Source organism: Nicotiana sylvestris, chromosome 4 (genome assembly GCF_000393655.2).
Source record: "Nicotiana sylvestris chromosome 4, ASM39365v2, whole genome shotgun sequence".
Lineage (NCBI taxonomy): Eukaryota > Viridiplantae > Streptophyta > Magnoliopsida > Solanales > Solanaceae > Nicotiana > Nicotiana sylvestris.
The window spans coordinates 64244973-64260376 of NC_091060.1; the positions used below are offsets into that span (position 1 = coordinate 64244973).

At 38.3% G+C, this 15404-nt stretch overlaps 1 protein-coding gene across 1 annotated transcript; it reads right to left on the reverse strand.

Moving 5' to 3' along the window:
- Nucleotides 1-320: 320 nt before the first annotated feature.
- LOC104214361 (uncharacterized) lies at nt 321-1728 on the reverse strand. The gene is made up of 3 exons (XM_009764017.2): nt 1267-1728; nt 1027-1163; nt 321-784 (listed from the first exon to the last, which is right to left on the reverse strand). Exons 1-3 carry the CDS (start codon nt 1520-1522, stop codon nt 674-676), a joined length of 504 nt encoding a protein of 167 aa, XP_009762319.1. The 5' UTR covers nt 1523-1728; the 3' UTR covers nt 321-673.
- Between the last annotated feature and the right edge of the window lie 13676 nt (nt 1729-15404).

The window sequence follows — 15404 nt, forward strand, 5'->3', positions numbered from 1 at the left end:
AAAGTTCAAATTTGCTGTTATTCATTTACTTTTGGTAAGTTCTGGCAGATATTTAACGACATTTTGGACAATTGTATGGGAAATTAAGACATGATCTTGGCTCTCAAAGAGAAGAAACTTAACTCCAAGACTCCAAGAGTGCCTTTAGCTGCACAAACGTCCCAATTTTGGGCTCATAATTATTTTGATCTGGAAAGTGATTCTTGGAAATGCAAACAATGGAAATAAAAAGGAAACTCCCATTTATATATGTGTCTGTAATCATGATTATTCTAGTATTTGTTTATCCAGTTTATGCTTCCACAAGAATACCGCTAGAGTTATGCAGAACATGTATTTTCATTATGGAATATTTTGCCCAGAAGGGATGATCGCAGGTCCATTGTAATTTACACAGAGGTATTATCATTCAACAACCAACGGCGGATCCAACAATCGATTTATGGGTTCATTAACCCAGTACTTCGCAATCGAACTCTATAATGTATGTGTTAAAATCAAGTTTAGATAGAGCTAAATATACGTTTGTGAACCCATAACATCTAAATTCTGAATCCGCCGGTGTCCACGGTACCCATGTACTAAAGAAGTGATTGGCCTTCTGTTGGTTCCTTGAGTCTACATTCTACGATTATAAAGAGTTCCACTGCCGATATTTCAGTCACAAGTATAGTCAGCTGCTGGATTCTGAAATACTCTGCAAAGAAGGACGCCATGATTTGGACCTTGCAGCAGCAGAGTGTGACATCCCAGGCCTTTGCTTCTGTCTTTCATGTTCTAAAGCCTGTAAATGATCAAATTTGAGTAAATAGTGAGCCCACAATTCTTGTAAATAAATAATATCATCAACTATGCTATCCATTTTGAAATTCGGATACAACATAATGCACGAGAGACCCACTCTTTAATTCAATATTTGAGGACTTGAGAAATTTTCTTTGTTTATCTTTTTCCCTGATAACACTATTTGGTACATAGAGAATTTTAGAAAAGAAATATAGAAGTGAATTGGTTCAAAAAAGTTACCTCACTATCCTTGTCTGGTTCAGAATTTCCAGCTTCAAGCTCACAACTTGACCTCTGATTCTCTGAATTTTCCTTCAATTCTTGCTGCTTCTTCCTCATCTTTCCATGTTTCTTAGCTCTTAGTACCTTCATCACCTCTATAACCATGACAAGAACAACATATAATCACATGAAGCAAGAAAAACTAACCGATGAACCCCAAATTAGATGAAAGAATTATGAAGTGAAAGAAAGAAGTACCTTGAGTTGTAACAAGTCGATATACTCTACCAAGAACTAAAGTATCAGTTGGCCGAAGAAGTTTAACTCTGGTAAAAGGTACAGTTTTATCCTGACCAGAGGCAGAGTTAGGGAGTGGAATAACGAGAGTAACATAATGACCAGGATTCATTTTCATCACCTCATTAGCACTCACTGGCCAATCCGTCCTCTCTATTTTTCCACTTGGGTGTTGTATTACTAGTGCAGCTGCATCTATTGCTTGACAATTTCCCATCTATTTGATCTTTGTCTCTAAAACAGAATGATGAGAAGAATAAAAGATTAGGGTGGAATTACAAGGAAGGATGTGAAACATCTAAGAGTCTCTTTCCAAGCAGTCCCACTATATGGTAGTATAGGTCTCAGTCAAGCTAGCGAAGCAGTCCTTCCATTCCTAACAATTTTATATTATGCTACAAATAATATAAAAAGAACATTTTTTATGCATTATCGAGTAGCAAGTAGCTCTATATAAACATATTTGGTGGTGTAATTTCGACTCAAAACATTGATAGTGTATTTTTACTATCTACTTAACTTGACAATAATGTGGAAAATTGTGCACTGTAACTGCACGTCTGCACATAACATAAACTCTTCGAAAAGTTGGATTATGAAAAACATTGTGCCTAGTTGAATCTGGATTTGGGAAGAAGACGAATAGCCGAATAAAAAAAGTTACTGATAATTAACTAATGGTACATCTTTTTTGTTTTGTTTTTGCTGATAGAAATACATCTTCAACTGACTTTATTTGTTAATAAAACGCAATTTTCAAAAATTGAAAAAGAGAAAACGGTGTAATGAAAACGGTCTGAACGTAGTAGATATTGGTCACTTTCGTGTAATTATTTAGCTCGTACTTGCAAGTAAACACATGTCAGGTGACGTAGTTTGCACCTCATTGAACTTAAATTGCATTATATTTTAAGGCATAAAATAATGCTGTAGTTTTAATCCCTTTTGCAGGACTAGCAAAATTAATAAATACACTGAAACAAATGTCATCACCAACGGGGTTGCCGGCAGGTTTCCAAAAATGCTGGTGGGATTGCCACGTGGTTCAATGCTGAGATTTTGGACGGGCATTCTCCGCTGGACGGCCATTCTCATCTGGGCTGATGGGGTCAAAATTGAACTTTTAAGGCGAGGTCAGTAGTAGTAATAGTAATAATAATAATAATAATAATAATAATAATAATAATAATAATATGTATAAAAATAGCTGCATGAGGACTGAGAACTCTCTTGGCGCACGTTAAGCTTAACATACGCCATCCATTGGGAGGAGAGCGAAGACCGGCATCCCTGTCCAAATTCCAATCCAGAAAGCAACGGGCAAGCAGGTTAGCCAAGATGCACAAACAGGAATCCAACAAAAAATGCAAAATCCGGCAAAAATAGATAAAACAATAACTGAGGAAGTTAGAGTTCTGCAAATTCAAAGCCATCAAAAGTTAACGAAACCACGGCAAAGGAGAAGGTAAATACACCATTGAAGGAGAGAGTAAGTGAATGAAATTGTGCTGTCAAAAGCCAGGGAAGTGGGAGCAAACTATTCTGGGCAGATGAAGTCGAGGAAAATGGTAAGCAAGCACATGCAGAATCAATCTGGGATAATTTGACATTTCAAAAATATCAAATGCAAGATTTAAGCTTGGATTTGTAAGTCCTGAAAAGGATGGAGATCGTATGATATGGAGATAGAACCGGAGGATATAGAGTGTGAAATCACGTATTGGAGGAATACTGTAGTTTGCTATGTGTTGATGGTTTATCCTGTTGAATTTGACAAAATGTTTGTCCCACATCGGTGGGAAAACAAAAGTTGGGGGGATTTCCCCCCTATAAAAGAAGGCTTAATGTTTAGGATTTATATACACCTCTCATTTGTCTTCTCATCTGTTTAAGGCATTTGTATCTTCTCTCTTTAGTATTATTTCACTTGTATTTTTGGAGTGAAATAAAATATTGGTTGTGTCCGAGGAGTAGGCAAAATTAGCCGAACCTCGTAAATTCTGGTGTTCTCTTTATTGTTGCTTTATTGTCTTATTTATTATTTGGTGGCTGTCATAATTTTTGGTATAGTAGTTGTGACTTATTCACACTATATACATTTGGCTTCCGCAACAATTGGTATCAGAGCCAAGGTACTGTCTAAGTATGCTCTGTGGTTGCAGCATAGTCTGATCTTCCACATCAGAAAAGATTTATCTTGGTAACTGAGTCAAGGTTCTGTCTGAGTATGCTCTGTAGTTGCAGCTTAGTCTGATCTTCTACATCAGAAAGGAAATAATCTTGATTTGTGTCGTCAGCTATTAAATAATATTTGTGTCAAATATGGGGGACAATAAACAAGAAGAATCTACATCAAGTGTCAACAATACGTCATCATTGGCATCTTCGCTTATGACAAGAATTGTGTCAAATGCGAAATTTGCGGTAGAAATTTTTGACGGGTCCGGACATTTTGGGATGTGGCAAGGCGAGGTTCTAGATGTCCTTTTTCAACAAGGGCTAGATCTGGCCATTGAAGAAAAGAAACCAGATGTTATTGGAGAAGAAGATTGGAGAATTATCAACCGTGTTGCTTGCGGTACCATTCGATCCTACCTTGCTAGAGAGCAGAAATATCCATACACAAAGGAAACTTCTGCAAGTAAATTATGGAAAGCACTGGAGGATAAATTTTTGAAGAAAAATAGTCAAAATAAATTGTACATGAAGAAGAAGACTGTTTCACTTCACCTATGTTCCTGGTACCACGATGAATGAACATATCACCAGTTTCAATAAGTTGGTCACAGATTTGCAAAATATGGATACAACTTATGATGATGGTGACTTGGCCTTAATGTTGTTGGCGTCACTTCCTGATGAGTACGAGCACCTTGAAACTACTCTACTCCATGGAAATGACGAAATTTCTCTCAGAGAAGTTTGTTCAGCTTTGTACAGCTATGAACAAAGAAAGCGAGAAAAACAGAAGGGCGGAGAAGGAGAAGCACTGTTTGTGAGGGGTCGTCCTCAAAATCAAACGAGGACAAAGAAGGGAAGATCCAAGTCAAGATCCAGACCCAGCAAAGATGAATGTGCCTTTTGTCGAGAAAAAGGGCACTGGAAGAAAGACTGTCCGAAGTTGAAGAATAAGGCCAAACATAACAATGGAAAGGCTATTATGGATTCAAATGTAGCTGATTGTGATGATTCAGACTTCTCATTAGTTACAACAGAGTCATCAACATCATCAGACATATGGTTGATGGACTCGGCTTGTAGCTATCATATGTGTCCCAACAGGGACTGGTTCGTGGAATTTCAAGAAGGAGAATATGGAGTCATCCACACAGCGGATAACAGCCCTCTTACCTCATATGGCATTGGTTCAATACGATTAAGGAACCATGATGGAATGATCAGAACATTGATAGATGTTCGATATGTACCGGATTTGAAGAAGAATCTCATCTCTGTGGGAGCCCTAGAATCAAAAGGGTTCAAAATCATTGCAGAAAATGGAGTGATGAGAGTATGCTCCGGTGCACTAGTGGTAATGAAGGCTAATCGGAAGAATAATAATATGTACCGCTATCGTGGCAGTACAGTTATTGGGACAGCGACAGTAACATCCAGTGACGACAAAGAGGCAGAAGCAACCAAGCTATGGCACATGCGCTTGGGACATGCTGGAGGAAAATCCTTGAAAACTCTATCAGATCAAGGATTGTTAAAAGGAGTAAAGGCTTGCAACTTGGAGTTTTGTGAGCATTGTGTTAAAGGGAAACAGACAAGGGTTAAATTTGGTACAGCGATCCATAATACTAAAGGCATTTTGGATTATGTACACTCTGATGTTTGGGGTCCTTCCAAAACACCTTCATTGGGTGGGAAGCACTATTTTGTAACCTTTGTTGATGATTTTTCCCGAAGAGTATGGGTGTATACAATGAAGAGCAAAGATGAAGTGTTGGGAATTTTTCTCAAATGGAAGACGATGGTGGAGAATCAGACAGGCAGGAGAATCAAGTGTATTCGCACAGACAATGGAGGTGAATACAAAAATGATCATTTCAATAAGGTCTGTGAAAATGATGGCATCGTCCGACACTTCACTGTTAGACATACACCACAACAGAATGGAGTGGCAGAACGTATGAACCGGACCTTGCTGGAGAAGGTACGGTGTATGTTGTCCAATGCTGGCTTGGGCAAAGAATTTTGGGCTGAGGCAATTACATATGCATGCCACCTCATTAATCGTCTACCATCTGCTGCTATTGATGGCAAGACACCATTTGAAAAATGGTATGGAAAACCTGCTATAGATTATAACTCTTTGCACGTGTTTGGCTCAACTGCATATTATCATGTGACGGAGTCAAAATTGGATCCAAGGGCAAAGAAGGCTATTTTTATGGGAATTACTTCTGGAGTCAAAGGATATCGCTTATGGTGTCCTATGACAAAGAAAGTAATATTCAGCAGGGATGTTACCTTTGATGAATCTGCTATGGTAAATAAGGTAACAGAAGATACCAAACAAAATGAAGGTGCTTCTAAGCAGGTGGAGTTTGAGGGAAAATTTATTTTTCCTACACAAGAAGCAGAGGAGGAAACAAATGAAGATTATCCTCTAGAAGGAGAGCCAGTAGAGGAGATTCCAACTCAGGAACCTCAACAACAACTTGAATCAATAGCAACCAGCAGGACAAAAAGAACAATAACGAAACCTGTTCGTCTCATAGAGACAACCTCAATTGTAGCTGATGATGTTCCTACTACTTATAAAGACGCTGTCCAAAGTTCAGAAGAAGATAAGTGGAGGATTGCCATGAATGATGAAATACAGTCCCTTCATCAGAATCATACATGGAGATTGGCCAATCTCCCGAAGGGAAAGAAAGCAATTGGGTGCAAATGGGTATTTGCAAAGAAGGAAGGATTTCCTAACCAAGTAGATGTTCGCTACAAAGCAAGATTGGTGGCCAAAGGATATGCTCAAAAGGAGGGAATTGATTACAATGAAGTGTTTTCTCCAGTTGTAAAACATTCCTCCATTAGAATTATGTTGGCTTTGGTAGCACAATTGGATTTGGAACTAGTTCAGATGGATGTAAAAACTGCGTTTTTACATGGAAACTTGGAGGAGGAAATCTACATGACTCAGCCAGAAGGATTCAAAGTTGCTGGAAAAGAAAATATGGTGTGCAAACTTGAAAAATCGTTGTACGGATTGAAACAATCTTCTAGACAATGGTACAAGCGATTTGACGAGTTTATGTTGCGGCAAGGGTACAAGAGAAGCAAATACGATCATTGTGTGTATTTGCACAAGCTTAAAGATGGTTCCTTTGTATATCTTCTCCTATATGTTGATGATATGTTGATAGCTTCCAAGAATTTGGAAGAAATTGATAAGTTGAAGATTCAACTGAAGAAGGAGTTCGAGATGAAGGATTTGGGTGAGGCAAAGAAAATTCTTGGCATGGAGATAATTAGAGATAGACGTTCAAAGAAACTCTGTTTATCTCAAAAGGAATATTTGAAGAGAGTACTTCAACGTTTTGGCATAGATGACAAGACTAAGCCAGTTAGTACTCCACTTGCTTCCCATTTTAAGCTAAGTACTACTATGTCGCAAATGGATGAAGTTGAACGAAAGTATATGTCAAAGGTACCATACGCAAATGTTGTTGGTAGCTTGATGTATGCAATGGTTTGCACAAGGCCTGACATTTCACAAGCTGTTGGAGTTATTAGCAGATATATGCACAATCCAGGGAAGGAGCATTGGCAAGCTGTGAAGTGGATTCTACGGTATATTCATAATACTGTAGATGTCGGGTTAGTTTTTGAGCAGGAAGACAATCAGTCTGTAGTTGGATATTGTGACTCAGATTTTGCGGGTGATCTGGACAAACGAAGATCAACTACTGGTTATGTGTTTACTTTTGCAAAGGCACCAGTTAGTTGGAAGTCTACTTTGCAGTCAACAGTTGCTTTGTCTACAACAGAGGCAGAGTACATGGCTATTACAGAGGCTGTGAAAGAGGCAATTTGGCTTCAAGGATTGCTAAAGGAGCTTGGTGTTGAACAAAAAGGTATCACAATTTTTTGTGATAGTCAAAGTGCTATTCAATTAGCGAAGAACCAAGTTTATCATGCAAGGACGAAGCACATTGATGTTCGGTATCATTTTGTACGAGAAATCATAGAAGAAGGTGGAGTCACAGTGAAGAAAATTCATACTACGGAGAATCCTGCTGATATGCTGACAAAGGTGGTGACTGCGATCAAGTTTCAACATTGTTTGGATTTGATCAACATTGTTGAACACTGAAGATTGAAGATGAAGACACAACCAAATTTGTTATTGAGAGAAAATTGAAGATGTGGAATTTTGCCAAGGTGGAGATTTGTTGAATTTGACAAAATGTTTGTCCCACATCGGTGGGAAAACAAAAGTTGGGGGGATTTCCCCCTATAAAAGAAGGCTTAATGTTTAGGATTTAAACACACCTCTCATTTGCCTTCTCATCTGTTTAAGGCATTTGTATCTTCTCTCTTTAGTATTATTTCACTTGTATTTTTTGGAGTGAAATAAAATATTGGTTGTGTCCGAGGAGTAGGCAAAATTAGCCGAACCTCGTAAATTCTGGTGTTCTCTTTATTGTTGCTTTATTGTCTTATTTATTATTTGGTGGCTGTCATAATTTTTGGTATAGTAGTTGTGACTTATTCACACTATATACATTTGGCTTCCGCAACATATCTTCCGTTTAATGTGTTGAATGGCTACTTGCAGAGGATACGAGGAAACATGGGATTAGCAAAATAGCAATGCTTAAAAATGGCATCGTGATGGTGAGGTTTGATACCGAGGTGGGGAAGAATGAAGTCATTCAAGAGGGTATATTTCATTTTGATAACAAACCGCTTATTGTCAAAGCTTGGACTCTAGATATGGAGTTCTAAAAAGCAGAATTGTCCACTGTTCCAATATGGATAGACTCCCAGGGCTGGATTTTAAATACTAGAGTGCCAAAGGATTGAGTAAGATAGGACGTTTAATAGGAAAGCCTTTAATGTTAGACAAAAATACCGAGAAGAAAGTAGGACTGCAATTTGCTAGAGTGCTTGTGGAAGTGAAGGTAGAGGATCAATTTCCTGAGGTAATCTACTTCAGGAATGAAAAAGGGGAGATCATTGAGTAATGCGTGACCTATGATTGGAAACCAACTATGTGTGAGATGTATCAAAAATATGGGCATACTGGAGATAGATGTTGGAGGAATAAGGAAAGCAAAAATGAGGTAGGAGAAGCTACGAAGGGAGATGGGAAGTTTATGCTTATTCCAGTAGAGCCTAGTACTACTATTCAGATGGAGGGTACAGTTAGGGAGGCCAATGAACGTTATCAAAGACCAAATCCTGTTAAACATGTGCAGGAGATGGGAAGGAACAGAAGACATCAAGTTAGGGGATGGACACAACTATTGAAGATGAAATCAAAACTGTAATAACAACAAAGAACTCTTTCTTCCCACTTGGGAAGGAGGAAGGTGAAAAGAATTTAGGAAGTTCAAGAAATGAGGGTGGACCATCTTCTCTCCCAGTATGGGATGATTAACATACTCACCTGGAATGTAAGAGGCTTAAATGGTGTAACGAACTAGCTAGTCATTTTGAGCATTTGCATTTCATTCAGCTATTTGAAATCTTGTGTAGCATAGTATGATGTATTATGACATGTGTTAATTGTCGATTTTGATTTTCAGGTTATTCGGAATTGATTTGGAAGAATGATTCTCAACTAGGAACCTTTAAGTTGGAAGAGTTGACCAAGTTTGATTTCTTAGTACTTGACATCGGGTCGGAGTTTTGATGGTTATGTCTGGATGGTGATTTTGGATTTGGACGTATGCCCCAATTTGCATTTTGATATTTCTAGAAGGTATCAACACTATTTGGTGAAAGTTGAAAATTTGAAGGTTTGGAATGTTCATAACTTTGACGGGGAGCTGAATTTTATGGCATCGGGTTCGAATTGTGGTTCCAGGGATTTTAATAGCTTTGTTATGTCATTTGGGAGTTGTGTACAAAATTTGAGTTTATTCCGGGTTGATTTGATAAGGTTCGGCACGAATTTTGAAAGTTGAAAGAGTCAAAGTTCATTAAGTTCGATTGGAGGTTCAATTTGTGGCGTTGATGTTGTTATATGTGATTTGAGGTCTCTAGTAAGCCCGTGTTATGTTATGGGACTTGTTGGTATGTTCAGACGAGGTTCCGAGGGGCTCGGGTAAGTTTCGGATAGGTTTGAGTTGTGTTGCGCTCGTTTTTTGTTATTTCAACTTCGTTTTCTTCAAACATAAATGGTATCACATTAAGAAAATGAGCTCCAATTTCTGTTGATCGAAGCATTAGATCCGCATCATAATTTTGGAACCATAGCAACTGGAATCATCAAGTTTCGACATCGTTTGAGAAATTTATGGTCAGTTTACTAAGAATTGGATTGCTATATTTTTTTCAGAATAATTACGAAATTGAGTGAGTTCATATTTAAAAATCTACACTATTTTTAAATGTTGAAACTAACATATCTCCTTTATTATAAGGTCAAATGGAGTGATTCAAAAGCGTAACTTGGCTGAAATTTTACAAGGAATCCATTTTAGGTATCAAAAGTGTGTTTCAGGATCATTTGGCATACGAAACAAGGTAGAACATCTGGGTAAAAATATTTAATATTGAGAGTTTGTTCATTTGGTCATATTTTGAGTTGGAGAGCTTGGATTTGGGCAATTGTTGAGGCAAGTTTTACCATATAGATTGGGGTAAGTATTCTCTACTCGGTTTTTGTTATATTTTGTGAACCTATCTTCGTTTCTGGTAATTAGATTTTGAATTTTAAAGAGAAAATTGGGGGGTTTTGTCCAAAGTTTTATAGAGTAATTTCTTGAGTTTTGAACATCGATTTGGAGTCGTATTTTGGTGAAACTAGTTTTGTTGGACTCGTAATTAAATGAGCTATAAGATTTTATGAGTTTCGTTGGGTTTCGAGGTACGAGCCCGGGTTTGAATTTTTAATTTTGGGGTTTTGATTTAAGATTCGACCATTATCATTTGGAATTATTTCATTAGGCAATATTTGAGATTCTCGGGTTGCTTTTGGCTAGTTTCGAGCCGTTCGGAGGTCGGCACATGCGGGATGACATTTTTGGAGTATCGTTTGGCTTGCTCGGTATGGGATTTGGCTTGCTTGGTATGAAATTTGGCTTGTTCGAGGTAATTAACACTTCTAAACTTGGTGCTGAGGGTATGAAATCCCGAATTATGTATTATGTGATTAATGTTGAGGTGATGCATATGCTAGGTTTCAGGCGTGTGGGTTTGCACCCTGTGAATCGTGATTTAGTCGAGCATGGATTATATATCTATCTTATCTGTACATTTTTACTGTACTCTATGCGTTAGAGCACTTGAGCTATAATTTATGCTAGAAATCATGTTTAGGATATATGCTTGTACTATTGGGGCCCATAGTGGTCGTTCTTTGCAGTTGAAATATTTGCTTAATTGTAGTTATATACATAGTCATATTCATCATTAGATATCATATCTAAGTCTTTGTTATCGTATATTGTCACATCTCGTATCATTGGTTAGGGCTAATTACCATGAGTGTTGTGAGCCTGAGAGACTGGAGAGATTGATGATTGAGTGAGTCTGTGGCCTGTTATGAGTGATATTTAAGGGATTGGGCTGCACGCCGTAGCAAGCTTTATTGATTCATGCCAGGATTTTGAGTATTGTAGCACTTGGGTTGGATCTTCCCTTCCGGAGTCTGCACATCCACAGTGGGCGTAGTTGCTATTTATTTTTGGGCTGGATCTGCCCTGGATTCATTTGCATTGGGCTGGATATTCTCTGTACAGTACTGAGTGACTGAGAGTGCCGAGTATTTAGCATGACGACTGAGAATACGAGACACTGAGATTGAGTACTTTGAGAGTGTGAGTACATGAGTTCATAATTGAGATACATTGCATGTGACATGCGTACTTGAGATACAGACATCGAGATACATTTCCTCATGCTTCCCGATTTTGGTGACATTCATGATTTCACTTGCATATTGACATGTAGGTATGAAGATGTACTTTCCTCATGTTATCTGAAAATGAAACACCTTGATTATTGTTGAAAGAATTTTGGGGAAAAATTACAGTTTCAAACTTACTCATATCTCTGGTGATTTGGTAAAAAGAATAAAGTTTTACTAACATCTTTGAAAAACATACCTATTTTCCCGTAACTGTGAACAAGTTGAGCATTGTACCTCTGATTATTTCTTGTACCATTTTAATTATGTTTTTATGAACTGTTGCTGGTTATCGGAGTTGGACACTAACCCTTGTCCCAGCTCATTACTACTTCAACCTAAGGTTAGGTTTGTTACTTATTGAGTACACGGGGTCTGTCTTACTCATACTACACTTCTACACCTTGTGTGCAGATGCTGGATGCCAATGTTACCGCGTACGGTAGAAGCTGGATTAGAAGATGTGCTTGTATTCCTGTAGTGGCTATCACTTGCCTTGGTAGCATTAGTTTGAGTTCTGCTCATTTACATTTCAACCAGAGGTTGTAATTATTTCAGTTCAGTCTTGTAAAAATCTAAATCTTAGAGGCTCATGATTTGTACTACCAGTCCTTGAGAAATTCTTTGTATAAAAGTAGACGTATTATCATTTTTTCTCTTAATAAATCTCATTAAATTGGATAGCTGTTAATTGGCTTACCTAGTAGGTTGGGTTAGGTGCCATCACGACTAGTTGGATTTTGGATCGTGACAAGTTGGTATCAGAGCTCTAGTTTCATAGGTTCTACAAGTCAAGAGCAAGTGTCTAGTAGAGTCTTGCGGATCGGTATGGTGACGTCTATACCTATCTTTGAGAGGCTATAGGGCATTTAGGATAAACTTCCCATCTTTCTTTCCTTATCATGTGGTATTGATTCAGCTTAAAGCGTAACTCTTTGAATTCCTTCCACGCACTCGTATGCACACGTGAGCGCTCGATATCAGTTATGCATCAACAACTTATAATTCAATGGATGAGGTGAGAGATGTGATTTTGGTGTGCTGATGATGGGCCAGTCTAAAGGTCTTAAAGCCGGGTTTTGACTATAGCTTGAGCACGGGCATTTTAATTGTGTAAGTATGTGATTTAAGAACTTATAAGTTCGGTAGTGTCCCTATTAGTGGAATTTGTGGCTCGATGAGTGGTTGGATGGCTATATGATGAGTATGATGTGACCGCAGGATGTGTTCAGATGGATTGAATGTGACGAGAAGAGTTTGCTTGAGATGTAAAAAGGACTATTGAGTGCTTGATTTCTATCTTGATGTGATGTATAGTCTCGAGTTATGAGTGTATTGGAGGATCTTTCATCTTTTTAACTATGAGACGAATTAGGCTCTCATGCCTTGTTGGTGAGTTTAGACTCAGGAAGATTAAATGATTGCGTAGTAGTTGTTGTTGTGAAAGGGTATAAAGAGATGTCAGTTTGAGGCTAAGCAGGTGGGTTATAACCTGCAAGGTAATCTACGGATGTGTGATTTTTATGATGTTGTGTGGAGTCTTTCTTTTCTACTAGTGGGATATATTTGTACTATTTGAGTTTGGATTGGTTGTAATAGTTGACCTAACTATCACGAGCATGATTGCGCGATTTGCAGATTATTTGAGTTATTAGATGGTTTGTGTTACATGAGCATATGAAGGATTTAGTTGAACCTTGGTGCGGTATTATGGAAGTAATAGGGTATAGTTTTCTAAGTTATCAGATGTTTTATTTCATGGCTTTGAGCTAAGTGGGGAGTCTGCTATTGACGAGTTGAATGCACGGTTATGTGTTGTATTGGTTTCGGTTTGAGGTATACTTATGAATCAGTTATGACTTTCAAAGGTTGATATTGAAAATGACCCAAGTAAGGGAATTTTTGGATATGGATTGTATTACGCTCTATGGGTATATGAGAATCATGGAATGATTGAGTGGTTATTTGTGAAGGATATAATGTACATGGAGTAGGAATTTGTTTGGTTGCATTAAAGTGGGGGTACATCTTTGGGTGTCATCGTGCTAAAAAGGCACATGTTGTTTGGCCCGTTTAGGCAGTGTAATTGAGATATGATCAGAATAGATGACTCTCGAGAAGGTTCTAATGGGTTGAAAATTTATATGTAGCAATTGAGAGTTTTTCGGATTTGTATAAGGCTAGAACCTATAGATTTACATTGGATGGTGTCAGGACTCGTGGTATTTTTATTTCATTATGGATTATACATTTCAGTATCAGGAAGGTGAAGGAAATGGCTTTAGACTTACAGAAGGTCTCTTCAGAGTAGGTGTCTCGGTTGTAGTACTTTTGGGGTGCTTAAGGGGGAATACGACAGCTTATAGGCCTTAGGGTGGTGTGATTGTATTTTAGGATCTTGTTGGGTGAGTTTTGGTTAAAGATCATGGTGTTATGGCAAGGAGAAGTGTCAACTTGAGGGTAATTCGGAAGGAACTCGGAGAAATATGATAGTTTGGTAGTAGGTTGGTTAAACACGGTAATGGGTATGATCGATTCTTTGGGTACATACAATGAGGTGAGTATCTATAGGTGTTTCGTGGAAATTCTTTTGGGTTTAGTGACCAGCGTGGCTTGGTTGAGTTAGGGGGATTCGGTTCTGATAGCCTGGTTATGTGTAAATGAGTTTCAAAGAGTTCTTGATGGATTTTTTACCACAATTTGAGATGAATATTTCCTACCGGTGTGAGGAGCATCTTGTGTATTGTGATTTATTCCTTGATGGGACCAATGGAAGGTTTCTGACCGATTCTACTGATGGCTCAAAGTGGATTATGAGATTCTCGTACTTTTCATATGATGGCATTATAGATGAGGTATGGTTTGAGATTGGGATCTGCATGTGCAAGTATACGATTCAGTTCTAAAAGGGAGATAATGAGATTATTCAACAAAAACAAATTCGGATGTTGGCACTAATTAGTAATACCTGATTAGAGTGTACATTCAGAAGGCGCGCTATGTTTTGACTTACTGATGCTTCATCGGTATTGCGGTATTCACCTGGGTGATCGACTGCTGGTATTCAGATTTTTGTTATGTGGCACGGAAGAATTATAGATGTGTTCCTCGTGGGATGATCGCATATGAGAGATATATTAGACATTCATACAATGGAGTTGGGACCAGATATGGTGATTCGAGTGTTCTATGGATTTGGAGACTGAGAGTTCTCAGAAGCAGATTGTTTTGTGGTTGTGGACTGTAAATATGTGGACAAAGCTAGCCAGATGATAGTATGTGTTATTCTTAGGTCGTTGTGGACTTTTGGAGGGCTATTTGTCCATTCGAGGATGGCTGGAGTTTATTTGGGGCCTATTGGTAGGTCCAGTGAGGATGTGTATTCTACACCCGGTCGAATTTGTTGACTTTGAACTGCTATTGTCGGGGAATGTGCTATTCAGTTAGAATTGATTTTATTCGTATATGATATGTTATATGTGTTACACTTCCATGCTACAAGGGGTTGTGATTCGTTGGTTATATGCACACATGGTACGGTTCTATTTGGGCCTTATAGAGGTATTCGAGCGAGATGGTGATTGGAGTATTGCATGGTTGATTGCGCCCTAGTTATGGTCTTTCCAGGTTGTGGTATATTGTGTTATTTGCTTCTCCATGGTTTTGGTCATGCACTTCATGTACTTGATGTCAAATTGCATGTGGTTGTTGATTTTGAGCATTGTGGCTTGAGGTATTTCATATGGACCAGTGTTTGGATAGGGTCACTCTTTGCAGCTAGGTTATGTTGGGATATGATCCTTTTGTGATATATTCGTGTGTCTTGGTTCTACTAGGTATGATGGGTTCGTAGAATTGCATTTGTGGTGACACTTGTTGACCTTGTGGGACGGTTCTCTGATTTGAGTCATTTTCCATGTTTGTGTACATTTGAATTATTGCTTGTTGGTGCACAGATTGCACGGTTGAGACTTTAGGTTGTATTGTTGTGGCATGCCAATAATATAGTTGT